The 13,932-nt window shown below is 45.0% G+C and overlaps 1 protein-coding gene across 3 annotated transcripts in view; it reads left to right on the top strand.

Annotated features, from left to right (window-relative positions):
* The window catches only part of STRBP (spermatid perinuclear RNA binding protein), a 295,257-nt gene that overhangs the window by 174,626 nt on the left and 106,699 nt on the right, over positions 1-13,932 (top strand). For all 3 annotated transcript variants that reach the window (XM_063432341.1, XM_063432339.1, XM_063432340.1), the window contains one exon: positions 2,191-2,288. In XM_063432341.1, coding sequence (XP_063288411.1) covers positions 2,191-2,288 — 98 coding nt within the window. The remainder of the gene's footprint in view (positions 1-2,190; positions 2,289-13,932) is intronic.

The raw sequence follows: 13,932 nt of genomic DNA, 5'->3' as shown, positions 1-13,932 counted from the left end.
CATAGCGGAAAAAGTAATTTTCACAATATGCCCAGGATGTCTTTATTTTGATTCAATGCTTTCTATAGGAAATATTGGCATTCTACACTAAATAATGTTGAACCTAATACCAAGCATCATATAAATGCAATATAGGGGGGCGGAGTCTGACCGCCAAGCGAAGCAGACGCGGGCGCCATGAGCTCCCGCTCAACGGACATTAAACGGGGGCAAACAAACAGCGACGACAATGGCAGACACAATTGGATGCGCTACCCATGCTGGGGAGGCACCACTGAAGCGGCAGTCACAACCCCGAGGCCCGTCGGCCAAGGGGGCGCTGGACACCATATGCGGCCTACTGGTGCTGAAGCTTGGGCGGGAAAGCCACTCGCCTTTACCCAGACGGAACCAGGCACGCACACCAGCACCCCTTTTGACCGGCGGGGGTTATCCCGGTCCACACAGGAAAGCCACACCACAGCGGACGGCAATCTCACAGGCCTCACTGCCCGCGAGGAAAACGCGCCGCCAGGACCTTACCAAGATGGCGGCTCGGCGGCAACCCGACCCAACACCCTCACACAAGCCCAGACCAACGACAAGGCCCCTGGAGGCCTTTGACGAACACTGCAGGAGCTTCTGGACTCTGCTCTGTCGCGGGGGGCTCACCCTCAGGCAAGCGGTTGAAACGGTGGCCCCCTGGAATCGCCCTGCGACCCGGCGCCGACACTATGGGGCCCTGCCACGTGCTCCAAGAACACAAGCCCGGCGATGTAACCGCCAGCATCTGCTTGGGCGGACGGGTAAGCAGACTCAAAGCACCCGACCTGATTGCACCCCGACGGCCCCTGAGAACCTCGGCAAACAAGAAGCCGCCCCACGTATGGGGCCATACAAAGCCTACCATGACGCCGACCTAGACACGGAGACACTGCACACCGGCGGGCAGGACCGACGGAGAATCCAGCCACGACCCGCCAGGGAGGGAATCCCGAGAAGGCACCTAACATACCACACAGGCAAATCCAGCACGCACCAGCAACTGCCTGAACTGCCCGCACATGAAGGCTTACTGCCCAGCAGGGGGATAGGCTGACGGATCGCTTAACGGGACTGGCATACCAGATAACCTGCCACTACAGATAGCTCTTCACTACCAGTGATGTATGGCTGTGTTACCCGCTTGTCTCTGCCACCTGTTAAAATGTACATGTTTTTGCTAACTTAAGCTCTGTTATATTACTTTAGACCTACTGATAGTGTTCACAACACAGTCCTCTCACCTATGCAAAATTAAGGCTAACAGGGCTGTCGTTTTTAGCGTAGTACAGCGTGTTTAAAACAATTCTGTATTTTACAAATCTCTAGCGACAGATACTTTTTTATTTTTCTTAATTTTCCTTACTTTAGTGCAATCTTACTGATATGCTACTTAGCAATTAGGTCCCACGAGCTAGGCTTAATCTCTTTGTTACTCTCATGTTAAATCTGAATTAACTATGTCCAGACTAGCTTAGATACAAGCGAGATTGCGCCTATTTGTGCCTCTGCTGTCTGCACCTTATGCTGCGTAACATACATGTCTGTTTCAAGTTTTGCATTGTCATTTTACGTTAATGATTGTTATACTGCAGCAAGGCACTTACAGCACAACAAATAGAACGAATTAATATATGCCAGGCAAACTTCAAGCGTATTTTAAGCAACATTAAGCATAATAAGCGTTGAAGCGCGATCTTTACTATATTACTATATGCCAGGCAAACTTTACGGCGTAATTTAAGCATATTTTTAGCGACTTTAAGCATAATAAACGTTGAAGCGCAATCTTTACTATATTACTATATGCCAGGCAAACTTCAAAGCGCATTTTAAGCATATTCTTCAAGCAACTGTAAGCATATTAAGCGTCTAAGCGCGATCTTTACTTTTGACACTGGTTTTCTATTTTCAGTCTATGTACCTATCAAGCACTGAAAGCTTATACATTCTAACTACATGAGTTTGTTTCTTACATGTCACTCAAAAAAAATAAATAAAAAATGTGCCGTTTACACTGCCACGTATTTGTCACACTATGAAAATGCCTGCAGTTGCTGTCGTGGCTCTGCATGACTACTGTTTTATGTTATCTGCTGCACAAATAAAATAAAGAATTTAAAAAATAAATAAATGCAATATAATCTAAGAGCTAATTCTGTGATGTAGGTGGACCTGGTCTTTATGATCCATGCGAGAGGGAACCCACAGATGCCCTGTCTTATATGGATGTGAAAGAGAGAGAAGAAATTACACACAGTGCTCAGGTAAAACCAGTGTCTAAAGTGGACTAAATCCCTTCAAAATTGACTTCTTTGTAAATGATCTATATATTGATAATATATTTAGAAATTAAAGTTTTAAGAGGTCTTGTATTTCTACCTTTTGGAAATGTATGTGGAAAATATGAACAATATGTGGAGTCAATAAGTGGTGCCTCTGTGGGAAATTATGGGTTTCATGTATAATTATGAGGAACATTTCTGAAAGTGAGGCAAATTATTGCTCTCCATGAATACATGGCATTTAGAGCATCCGAATCTCATTTTGTACTTTGCAACCTATATACATAAGAAGCAAAAGGATGGCATTCCTAGAATGACTTCTTATAAAATAAAATGTTTACAATCTAGCTGTTGAGATGCACTCTAGGGCTTAGACCTACTGGTTCTCAATTTGGACAAGTGTTATGGAAGCAGTAAGAGGGTGGTGACTTCTAAAATTAGACATCACTATTATTTAGGCATTTTAAATGTGTGTGTATTTCATGTAAATTACTATTGTGTTTGTGGAAAGGCAATTTGAAAAAAAAAAAATTCTGGTAGCTAAAATGATAGTTTGCCTGTAAGGAGCAAGAAATTAACTGTCGATCATGTATCAAGTGTGTGTACGTGCTTGCTTAAAGGACCATTATAGGGTCTTTAGGTCCTCCCCTACCCTCAGGATCCCACTTCCGCTGGGCTGAAGGGGTTAAACACTTACCTTTCTCCAGAGCCGGGCTCTTTCGGCGCTGGGGAACTCTAATCCCTCTGCCGTCGTCAGCGCCGAATACGCATGCGCGGCAAGAGCCTCGCACGCATTGAAACAGTCCATAGGAAAGCATTTCTCAATGCTTTCCTATGGATGTCCAGCATCTTCTCACTGTGATTTTCACACTGAGAATTGCGGAAGCGCCTCTAGAGCCAGATGCATGATTAACCCTAGTGTAAACATAGCAGTTTCTCTGAAACTGCTATGTTTACACCTGCAGGGTTAACACTAGATGGACCAGGCACCCAGACCACTTAATTGAGTTGAAGTGGTCTGGGTGCCTATAGTGGTCCTTTAATTGGTGTGTGAAATATTTATCAGTAGTGTGTGAATGTAAAGATTTTAAAAATAAAGTGCATTCTGCTATTTTTCTTTTGAAAATGCATACGATTTAATGACATAAATATGTTATGATATATTATCTAAACCCTCAATATCGACATCCAGGTGGGTGGGGTTAAAAGAGGTTGGCCAGTGTCACCAATCACTGGTGCTGCCTGGAATAAGGCATTTAAATGAAGAACTTGCAGGCCAGCCTGGCGTTATTGCATACCAGATTGCCTGTCAATCATGCAGGCTGCTCACTGAACCAGTGCTTCCTGCAGGGTCCTAATGTCCTTAGTGTAGTGCAAGCGCATCCAATGGTGCATTCACACTACTCCTTTTGGTAGTGGCAGCACCTGGAAGGGAGGACAGGACCCTAAAATCGTGACTATTATACTATGTGGACAACTGTGAGGCCTTTCTAAACTCTCTTGTATGTTGTGTTTATATAATATTTATGTTCGCAAAAGTTTACAAAACAAAGGTTGTGGTGTTTTTTTACACAGAAATTAACATTAAACATGGTAATAATTTATATTACATATGTTTGGTATGAATATTATAAAAGGGCAGCTCTAAGTAAATAACTACTACAGACCCCAGGGAGCCCACCCTTCAGCAAAAGGTAGGAAACTGGAGGGTGGGTTTACAAATGTAAATATAGCATGTGTCAGTATGTATGAAAGTGTCTGTGTGTCAGTATGTCAGCCTGTCTGTGTGTCAGTATGTCAGCCTGTCTGTGTGTCAGTATGTCAGCCTGTCTGTGTGTGTGTGTCAGTATGTCAGCCTGTCTGTGTGTGTGTCAGTATGTCAGCCTGTCTGTGTGTGTGTCAGTGTGTCAGCCTGTCTGTGTGTGTGTCAGTGTGTCAGCCTGTCTGTGTGTGTGTCAGTGTGTCAGCCTGTCTGTGTGTGTGTCAGTATGTCAGCCTGTCTGTGTGTGTCAGTATGTCAGCCTGTCTGTGTGTGTCAGTATGTCAGCCTGTCTGTGTGTGTCAGTATGTCTCTCTGTCTGTGTGTGTGTCAGTATGTCTCTCTGTCTGTGTGTGTGTGTCAGTATGTCTCTGTGTCAGTATGTCTCTGTGTCAGTATGTCTCTGTGTCAGTATGTCTCTGTGTGTCTCTGTTGTCAATGTGTATTTGCACCAGTCTGTGTCAGTGTTTATATGTGCATACATCTCAACATTCAAATGCCAACACTACACACAAATACACCCCTGCATTCAAACTTCAGCACTACATATAAACACACTTCTGTGTTGAGCACCAAAATGAAATATAAACACTCCCCTTGCAGTCGAAAACCAACACTACACATACATGTATGCTTGCATACAAACGCTAACACGACATACAAACACACCCTCCATTCACACAAACATGCTTACATTCAAACACACAAAAACGTATTGGTACTAAACACAACCCTGCAAGTGTGGGAAAATGGTAGAGCCCCAGCTGTCAGAGCATTGTTGTAGTTGCACAACAGATAGGGATCTACCTCTTAGCCACCCTTGCGATAGGGGGGGGGCAAAACAATTCTCGCACCAGACCCTTTCTACTTTAGTTCTGCCACTGCTTTAGAGTGAATGGCGTGATTGCATGCCATGGAGGGGGCAGGGTCCAGGGGGCCCAAGCAAATGGTTGCCCAGGCTCCAATCAAAATTAAAGACGGCCCTGACTGCATCAAAACTACGTCTACTTAATTTTTACGGTTTGCTGCTCCCTCATGTATACCATATCTTTGTTCAGGGTCTTACCCTTCTCATTTCCCTGAATAGTCCTGCTATCTCCCATATTATTCCAGTATGCAGGGGCGTATTAGCCGCGAGGCAAACAAGGCATTTGCCTCGGGCGGCATTTTCCAGGGGGCGGCAAAAAACGCCGCCCCCAAATGCCCAAGGCAAATGTCTTGTTAGCCTTGCGGCTAACAGACATGCTGGGCTGGTTGCTGGGCGGCCGGCGAGGGAGCTCTTCCCCTGAGCTCTCTGCTCAGCTCCCTCGCGCGCCGCCCGCAGAGTGAGACTGGGAGCCGGAATATGACGTCATATTCCGGCTCCGCCTCCCAGCCTCACTCTGCGGGCGGCGCGCGAGGGAGCTGAGCAGAGAGCTCAGGGGAAGAGCTCCCTCGCCGGCCGCCCAGCCTGCCCGCCAGTGCCGTCCTGCAGCCACTGGACCACCAGGGAATGGGAGAACCCCCCCACCCCAGCATTCCCAAAGGTAAGGAGGCGGGGGGGGGGGGAAGTAAATAAAAAAAAAAAGTGTTAATGTGAGTGTGTGTGTCTCTGACTGTGTGTGTCTGATAGTGTGTGTGTGTCTGATAGTGTGTGTGTGTCTGATAGTGTGTGTCTGATAGTGTGTGTCTGTTAGTGTGTGTCTGTTAGTGTGTGTGTCTGTTAGTGTGTGTGTCTGTTAGTGTGTGTGTGTCTGTTAGTGTGTGTTTGTTAGTGTGTGAGTCTCACTGTGTGTGTCTGTTAGTGTGTGTGTGTGTGTGTCTGACTGTGTGTGTTTGTTAGTGTGTGTGTGTGTCCGACTGTGTGTGTTTGTTAGTGTGTGTGTTTGTTAGTGTGTGTGTCTGACTGTGTGTGTCTGACTGTGTGTGTTTGTTAGTGTGTGTCCGACTGTGTGTGTTTGTTAGTGTGTGTGTGTCCGACTGTGTGTGTTTGTTAGTGTGTGTGTCCGACTGTGTGTGTGTTAGCTAGTGTATGCGTATCTCTCAGTGAATGTGTGTGTATTTAGAAGGCGGGGCAGGAGGGAAGGGTTGGGTGGGGGTGGCGCGCGCGCGCGGGGGGGTGTCTGAGTTTTGTCCTGCCTAAGGCAGCACAAAACCAAGATACACCACTGCCAGTATGTCATTATCATGTCTACAGCTGCACTTATCGTTGTTATGAAATCTCCACCAGTTTTTTGTTTTTCTTGTTGCCCATTTCACTCCTCAGTCTCTATTTTGTCACAAACTGGGAATTGACCAATGAATTGAAGATAGTAAACCAATCTGTCAAGCAGTAAAAATAGACGGAAAATTAGTTTCAGCACTATTCTACTAATTTCTTAACTTGTGAGCAGGGAGGGGTCATGATACTTGGCAGGGGGTGCATGTGATTAGCACCTTTACTGAGAATCAAGGAAGCAATATGAACGTTTCAGATGTGCTGACCATAGTCGACTCACTGCAGCCAGGATAGTTGTGATGATCATACTTCATGGTTTATAGTGTACTGCGGTTTCCAAAAGTCCTATATAATTATTGACATTTAACATAACAAGTGCCATATATTGATTGCAACAAAAAAAAACAATATATTTACTTTTATAAAAACAAAATAAATAGTATGGATAGTATAGTAATAAAAAGTATGGATAACAATATACCTAAAAACTATTACATGAAGTGGTTTTACCAGAGTCTGTACAGATTTTTAAACAGTGACTGAATTAATTTAGCAAAAGCATAATAATTAGGGATCTAATATTTCATATATGGGCTAACCATTTCTTGATCCAAGGAGAGATCTGACTGCTCTTCTAGGTTCAAGAAGGAAGTTTTTTCTGGTTTGTTAAAAATGTTGTAAGCGCTTTAAACTGATGTTTGTTTGGCTTCTTTTGCATCAAGAGCAGAATTTATTTTATTTTTTTAAATGATGGGCACACATCCATTTTCTTTTTCCAGCTTATGTAACATATGTATCAAGCCTGTATTTGTGGGAGGGGCTAAAATTAATTCACTCCCCTATATAAGGGACACCCATAACCTGACTCCATATCGCTTGAGGTCAGCATCAGAATGTTTTCCACTTCTGGGTCATCCAGACGCCATTTTACCTGATAACTCCATGAGGTTTTCTCAAGAATCCAGCCACAGGCTTTTCTGGCCTAGCACCTTCTTTCTTCAAACCATCGCCGTGGATGGGGTCCAAGTGACTCACAAACCGTAAGTCGACCTACCCGTTACGCCAGGCATCAGTCCTTACGGCACCATGCACAGGTCAGGTCCTCACTTCACGGCTGCATTTTGTCTGTTCTAAAACCATTGCATGTTCATGCATATCATTCGTTTAAACTCACTTGTTTATATCTGTCTCTGGCTCATTTCGAGCATTGGCATACTCCCGAACGGCAACACGTTCTGTTTCATTGCCTAAACATACTAGGCAATTCTGTGCGTGCATTTCAAATCTCACTGCTCGTTTCGTTTTGTTTCCCTGACATACCAGGCTCACGGTTTGTGCAATTTTCTACCAAACGGGAACTAGTTTATGCATTTACTATTGTACTACACACAAGTTTTGTGCGTTTACCACCCACGAACAGAACACTGGTTTGTTACAATGACTGTTATTTAAGCTATTATGTTCACATATTGTATATTGTCGAACGGGCACTGTTCGTTTCCCTGTCATCCAACTATAATACTGGGGCATAACTCACGAACAATGTTTCACATAAACCACACTGACCCCTACAGGTCACTCTCAAAATCTCACGTTAACCTTGCATTTGGATTAAAGGGTATTTTTACCATACAATCAGCATTTCTGACCCCTACTGGTAAACAGCAAAACTGTCTTCACATGTCATATACAATTTACCAGCCAATATAAATTACACATACGATTGTTTTAAACATAACCATAAACCATAAATTAAACTACAGCACGGGCTCAACTTCAGGTTTAATTCACAATGATTTACATTTCACATCAAGACCAACAGTGGTTCTACCAACACTGCCACCTACAGGTCTGTCCACTACATTGACAATTTGCATGGGGTTTTACAAACACCAAAACACTGACCCCTATAGGTCAACAGACAAACAACATTTCACATACCAATCAGTATCCAACTACACTGTCACCTATAGGGCACTCGGCAGATCTCCAGTGCACTTGCATTTTGCAACACCATGTTCAATGACCCCTACCATCCAATAAGACATACAGCAATTCACATAGCAAGTAGTATATCAACATCTGGTATAATACACATACTACACAGTAGCAGAAGCATCTGTATATACGTAACTGGTAATATAGTTCACACACATTTTTCACAGCATGCTGCTCACACAACAGACTTTCCCTTAGCAAGGGGACATACAACATACAAGGCGGGGACAGACCACGTTTTCACTTGTGCATAGGGCACTTAATGGGTTAAGATTGATACATATTTAACCAGTCGTTTTTAAAATGTGACGGACCCACTGGCACTCCGACCGACTACCTCCGCCAATCGATGCTCCTAGTGCTTGCCGAGGATTCCAAGCACTCCAACCGACACCATCAGCACTGCAGACCTATCCCATCCCCCAAACATGAGCCAAGGCTTCAAGAAAGGGTCAAGCAGGTCTGTTTAATGAGCACACAAAAGCAACAGCACTCATGCAGCAAAACAACTCCTCCTCAGAGGAAAACCAAAAAAATGACAGTTAAAAGGGTCAGTCGGTGTTTGAAAATATGACAGTTATTAAGGGTTTTAACTGGTGTTCTAAGAGGGGGGAATAAAACAGTCAAACTAAGTCCATAAAACAGGGGTTTTCTTCACACTCTGCATCCGAAGTGCTTAGCAAAACTGCAGATCCTTTGTCAGAGCATTTAAAGGGCCAGAATCAGTCTAATAAAATTCAATATGCCCAAATAAAGTATCTAAAAGGGCAAAATCTTCCAGGGGCCATAGTCACAGGGCAGGAGGCTGGCAATTAGTCCTCTCCAGGCACAAGTGGCGAAGGGCACTTCGTCACAGCTACGATGTTTAATATTTACACATCACGGCACTTTACTTTTCACATATACTGTACGTATTAAGATAAGCTTGGTCTATGCCATATTTCCTTTTGCCATACGGTTTTATCCATTCAGGTTATACAGTTACTACTAAAAACCTATACGGATTGTCAGGTTCAATACCATACTACCAGGTACATACACCTGCTCACGTAGTTATTCATCTCTTACCTTCCTTGGAATAGTAAGTGTACTGGCAATTAGGGTTCTAGGGCCCAATAGGTATTACCCCCTTTTTTTCTCTGTATTACACTTCGGTTAGTGGTCCCGCGAGGCCAACACCCCGCCTCACACTCGGAGGCATACACCCCTCGGGCCACTCGTGAGCTAGCTGCTTGGCATTGTATCATAGAGAGAACCTCACCGGTCACTCCCCTTCCTATTTTCTGGTTACTGTCACTGAGAGTCCAACATCGTGCCACAACGTTCGGTGGCCACAAAAAATCCCCTTGCGCCAACGCGTAGATAGAGCTTCTCAAGCCACTTGGCAACTAGCAGGGCCTCACCAGTCACCAAAAAACACCAAGCCCGGGGGCGGGGCCTGACAAGCATGGCGACTGGTTGTGTTTCTTGTGAGCTCCCAGGAACACACTAAGCAAAACGGCTATTTTTGCCTGAAATAGCCAAAACCGGGCATCAAGCGACATACCCCTAACTGTACACAGAGAAGACCCGACTTGTGAATGCTTCCATCAGCCTTTTCAAGCACTCCAGACGCCGAGCTTCACTGAGGCCTAGTGAGCGCTGAGGAGGGGAGAGGGGGCCGCTCTCCCAGACCGGCGCGACCGAAGTGCTGAACATGTACCTGGAGCCCTGCTACCCCCCCCTTTGGACCGGCGGGGGTTATCCCGGTCCCTACCCTGATGGCTCCCAAACCCTACCGGAGAGCCGCAGCAGAGCCACAAACACCCGCAAGCAAGGTGGAGCATCAGCTAAGATGGCGGACGACACGCGTCCCTATACTCCTGGAGGGGAGATTCCTGATACACACCGGCGCCTAGAGGCAATCTTCGACGCCTTTTGGAAAAAGCTGGAAAGCAGGCTGACACCCACTGAGACCACCGAGGCACCTCCACAACCATCCCGCTACTCACCGAAGCAACCTACTGCACACACCACGAGCCCGACATACCGTAGACAGCGACGACGGCCTAAGCAGCGTAAGGCGGTAAAATTAGCCGGCTGGCAAACCGCAAAGCTTCCTAACCCCAGCTACATGCAGAAGGAAACGCACAGGGACCGGGAGAGGAGTAGAATGCAAGTGCGGCACAAAAGAATGCAGGAGTCTCCCCTGGCCGACAGCCTGAGAAGCCAAGCACCCTGGGACACTAAATTCCCTATAAGGGGGATAGGCTGACCACCAAGATGGGCCTCTGAACCCAGCGCCTACCCAGTCTGGGGTACCTGGGCCGTACTGGACCTCTTAATTGCCATACACGTGTAACTTACTAGTGATGCACCTCACACTTCTTTTACTTTGCCAGGTCCAGAGGGTAATGCAACCTATTCTGCTGCTATTCCTATAATCTATTCTGCTGGGGGGCTGGGGCTATCTGGGGTGGTAAACTCTACTGTATCCCTTACCTTACCATGACTATCTACACATAGTACCTATCTCTTATCAGTAAGGGGATATGTCATGCCATGCTTGTTAATTACCTTTAATACTCTTATGTTTCACCAACGTTACTGCTACCATATCATATAAAATTGTGCATTGTCTAACGATTACCCTACTTGTTACTTATGCTAAGCAGCTCGAGGATTGCCTTTGGGTTACCTCAAGCCAGTTTGTATCCATAATATGCACTGCAAAAAAAAAAAATAAAAAAAAAAAAAAACACCAAGCCCAATCGTTTCGCCTTACAGCTTAGCTAGCAAGCCAGTACAAGACCCCTGGGTACAAATAATAATTGCAATCTTTATTGTTATTTAAGTATTTCTCAAAAAGATGGCGAAGAATCACCTCTTCCTAGCACCCCGGCTAGAATTGATACACCTTCAAGTAGAGGAGATGTTGCTAGTCCAGCAGCAATCAGATCCTGGACATTACCACCCATTACCACCGACCTAAGGCAACAAATCCCCTACCCTGCCTCAGCAAGAAAAGCAGAGTTATTCAAACTCCTCCACACATCAACTGACGACACAGAGGCAGGGGAAGGCCCAGCAACACCAACTCAGGTGACACCCAGGCCATGCTAGCCTCACTCATAAACTCATGAGCCAAAAAAAATTACGACAGACTGGCAATCTCGAGTCGATCACCACAGCCCTCACAATTCTGGGCCTCACGCTACTGTACAACCAGCACCAACCGAAACTCGGTTACCTGGTACAATCAATTCTTATGACACACAAGACGTTAACCCTGCACATATGATCCCAGCACATTGGGGAAACAAGGCATTTATATGTATGACGATGTATCTGTGATGGTCAGATCCAGGGATTGCAGGTAAATCGGGAACTGACCATCCCTTGGTTGTGTTGGCATTTGGAATATGTAGAGATGTTTATTTGTGCAGGTACCCATACAGAAGGAATTTTGTCCCAAACAAACAGACGAGCACTCTCAGGCTCCAGGTTCCAGCACCTCTGAACTACCAGAGACAATTGGTATGAGTAGTTGCACAGCATATAGACTATTACATATATGTTCAAATGGTTACAAAAAACATACAAACATGGTTACAAAAAACTTACAAAAAACATACTCACCATCTGTACACACCAATGCATTTTCAACACTACTGACTCCTCACCCTTCCAGACTTGTAGTAGATTTACTAAAGCTCTGGAGCTTCAAAAGGCTCCCATACAGGTATCATAAATACACCTTCAAGGAATATAGCATGCCCTCACTTACAGTCAGCACAACAGAACCATCGGCTGTAAACACACTCATAGCCAAGATTTGCAGAGGGTTTTTTACTTGGGTTTTCCAATCTCCACCGTTTACAGCATGACACCAAACACACACATTGGTATTGTCACAAGGAAATCTTACCTTAAACAAAGACTAACCATAGACTTATTGGCACCACACACCTCCGCTATCCCAAGTCTCATCTCCCTCATACCCTCAGAGTAGTTTCCTTACACCATTGATCTACCTTTACAGCTATCACTCAAGCATGGGTTGAAGCTTGGTTAAGTAAGACCAATATTATCAACTCAGTAAACGGCTACCATCTACCCTACACACTGGCACTTACATGGCATAAAATGGCCAACTTTCGGGCTACAGATTAGCCTACTATCGATATTCGCAGATATTCTGTGCTGGTTATGATAACCTATCCAGAGGCCTTACAGTCATACACTATCTAGAAGACTTCTTGTTGATCAAAGATAACATATTTTTCACTAGAAGCCTCACGGCAGCTTAGTCTGGTTGACTACTTGGGCGTCCCAGTACCCCATAAGAAACAGAAGGCCCAGACACCATCATTATTGGGCATACGACTTGAGTCTGCATCCATACACGCAAGTTACCACAAGACAAATAGGGAACATTCTCAACTACAACAATCACTACCTCCTGCTTAGTACTTACAACCACAAGGAACTACAATCCCTACCAGGTTCTTTAAATTTTGCCATGCAAATCATACCACAAGACCACGCTTTCACATCCAGAGTAATTTCCCCTTTTTTTTTTTTCACACTTCCAACATGACGATCAGAGGATGTCCCTAGACAACCCAACCACAGCAGACCTGCACATGGGGGGGACATTTCTTAACCACTTGGCATGGTAGAAGCATGTTCCTTCCAGGATTGTCTGACACTTCTCCAACCAGATGGTCAGATGCGGCGTCTACCACGGGTTTGGCAGTGATCTACCCGGAACGATGGCTTTGGAGCTGTTGGCCATGGCATCCAGGTTTGGAATTTTTTACACCCCCTCAGCCCCTTTGGGGGATCTGCCCCATTGTAGCAGCTGCTGTGGCATGGGGTAAATCATGGGCAGGGTCATCAATCCGTTGTTACTCAGACAACTAAGCACGTCATATCATCAACAAACGCCACTCATCATCCATACGATCATATTATTTCTGGGGAACACACTTGGTTGGCCACTTATCACATTTCTTTTACTTTCATGTACCAGGTGGGGGCATACATCCCTGCCGACAATTCTCACATTTATATTCCAGGCATGTTCATCATACGCTTCCTACAGCCGCCCCTATAGTCACGGCCACTCTTTCGTTCCAGAGACAAAATCATGGATTAGACATACTCATGCAGCATAGCATGCACTAGCCCACCTAGCACTTTTGTCCCATACTTGTAGAACGCATAACACAGCTTTTCACCTGGCTTAAAGAATCTCATTGGAACACAACATAGCTCAACCTGTGTCATAACATTTCTCCTAGGTTTTGCTTCTTTTTGCCGTCTTAAACTGAAACTATCTCACACACCATTAATTATATATTTTACAGGCATTCAACACACAGGATAACCTATGGCCAAAACTACCATAACTTCATGCTATCATACCAGACAAGAATATACTCAGAGATTTTCAGGAATCCATTCCCCCACGTTCCTCTCAGACATTACCAATAGCCATCCCACTTTTCCATCCTTATCGAACCTATTAGATCTACAACCAATTATACTACCAAGTCGGCCATTACCAGCCATGCACACTGCCTTCTATGCCTTTCTCAGGCCAGAGAATCCACTACCATTACCACCACTCAGACAGATCATTGTCTAAAACGATCCCACGTACGTAAACACATATATCATTACCTATT

This window comes from Pelobates fuscus, chromosome 9 (assembly GCF_036172605.1).
Source record: "Pelobates fuscus isolate aPelFus1 chromosome 9, aPelFus1.pri, whole genome shotgun sequence".
NCBI classification, from domain to species: domain Eukaryota; kingdom Metazoa; phylum Chordata; class Amphibia; order Anura; family Pelobatidae; genus Pelobates; species Pelobates fuscus.
The sequence above is the reverse complement of the archived record's forward strand: the minus strand, read 5'-3'. Positions and strand labels throughout refer to the sequence as shown.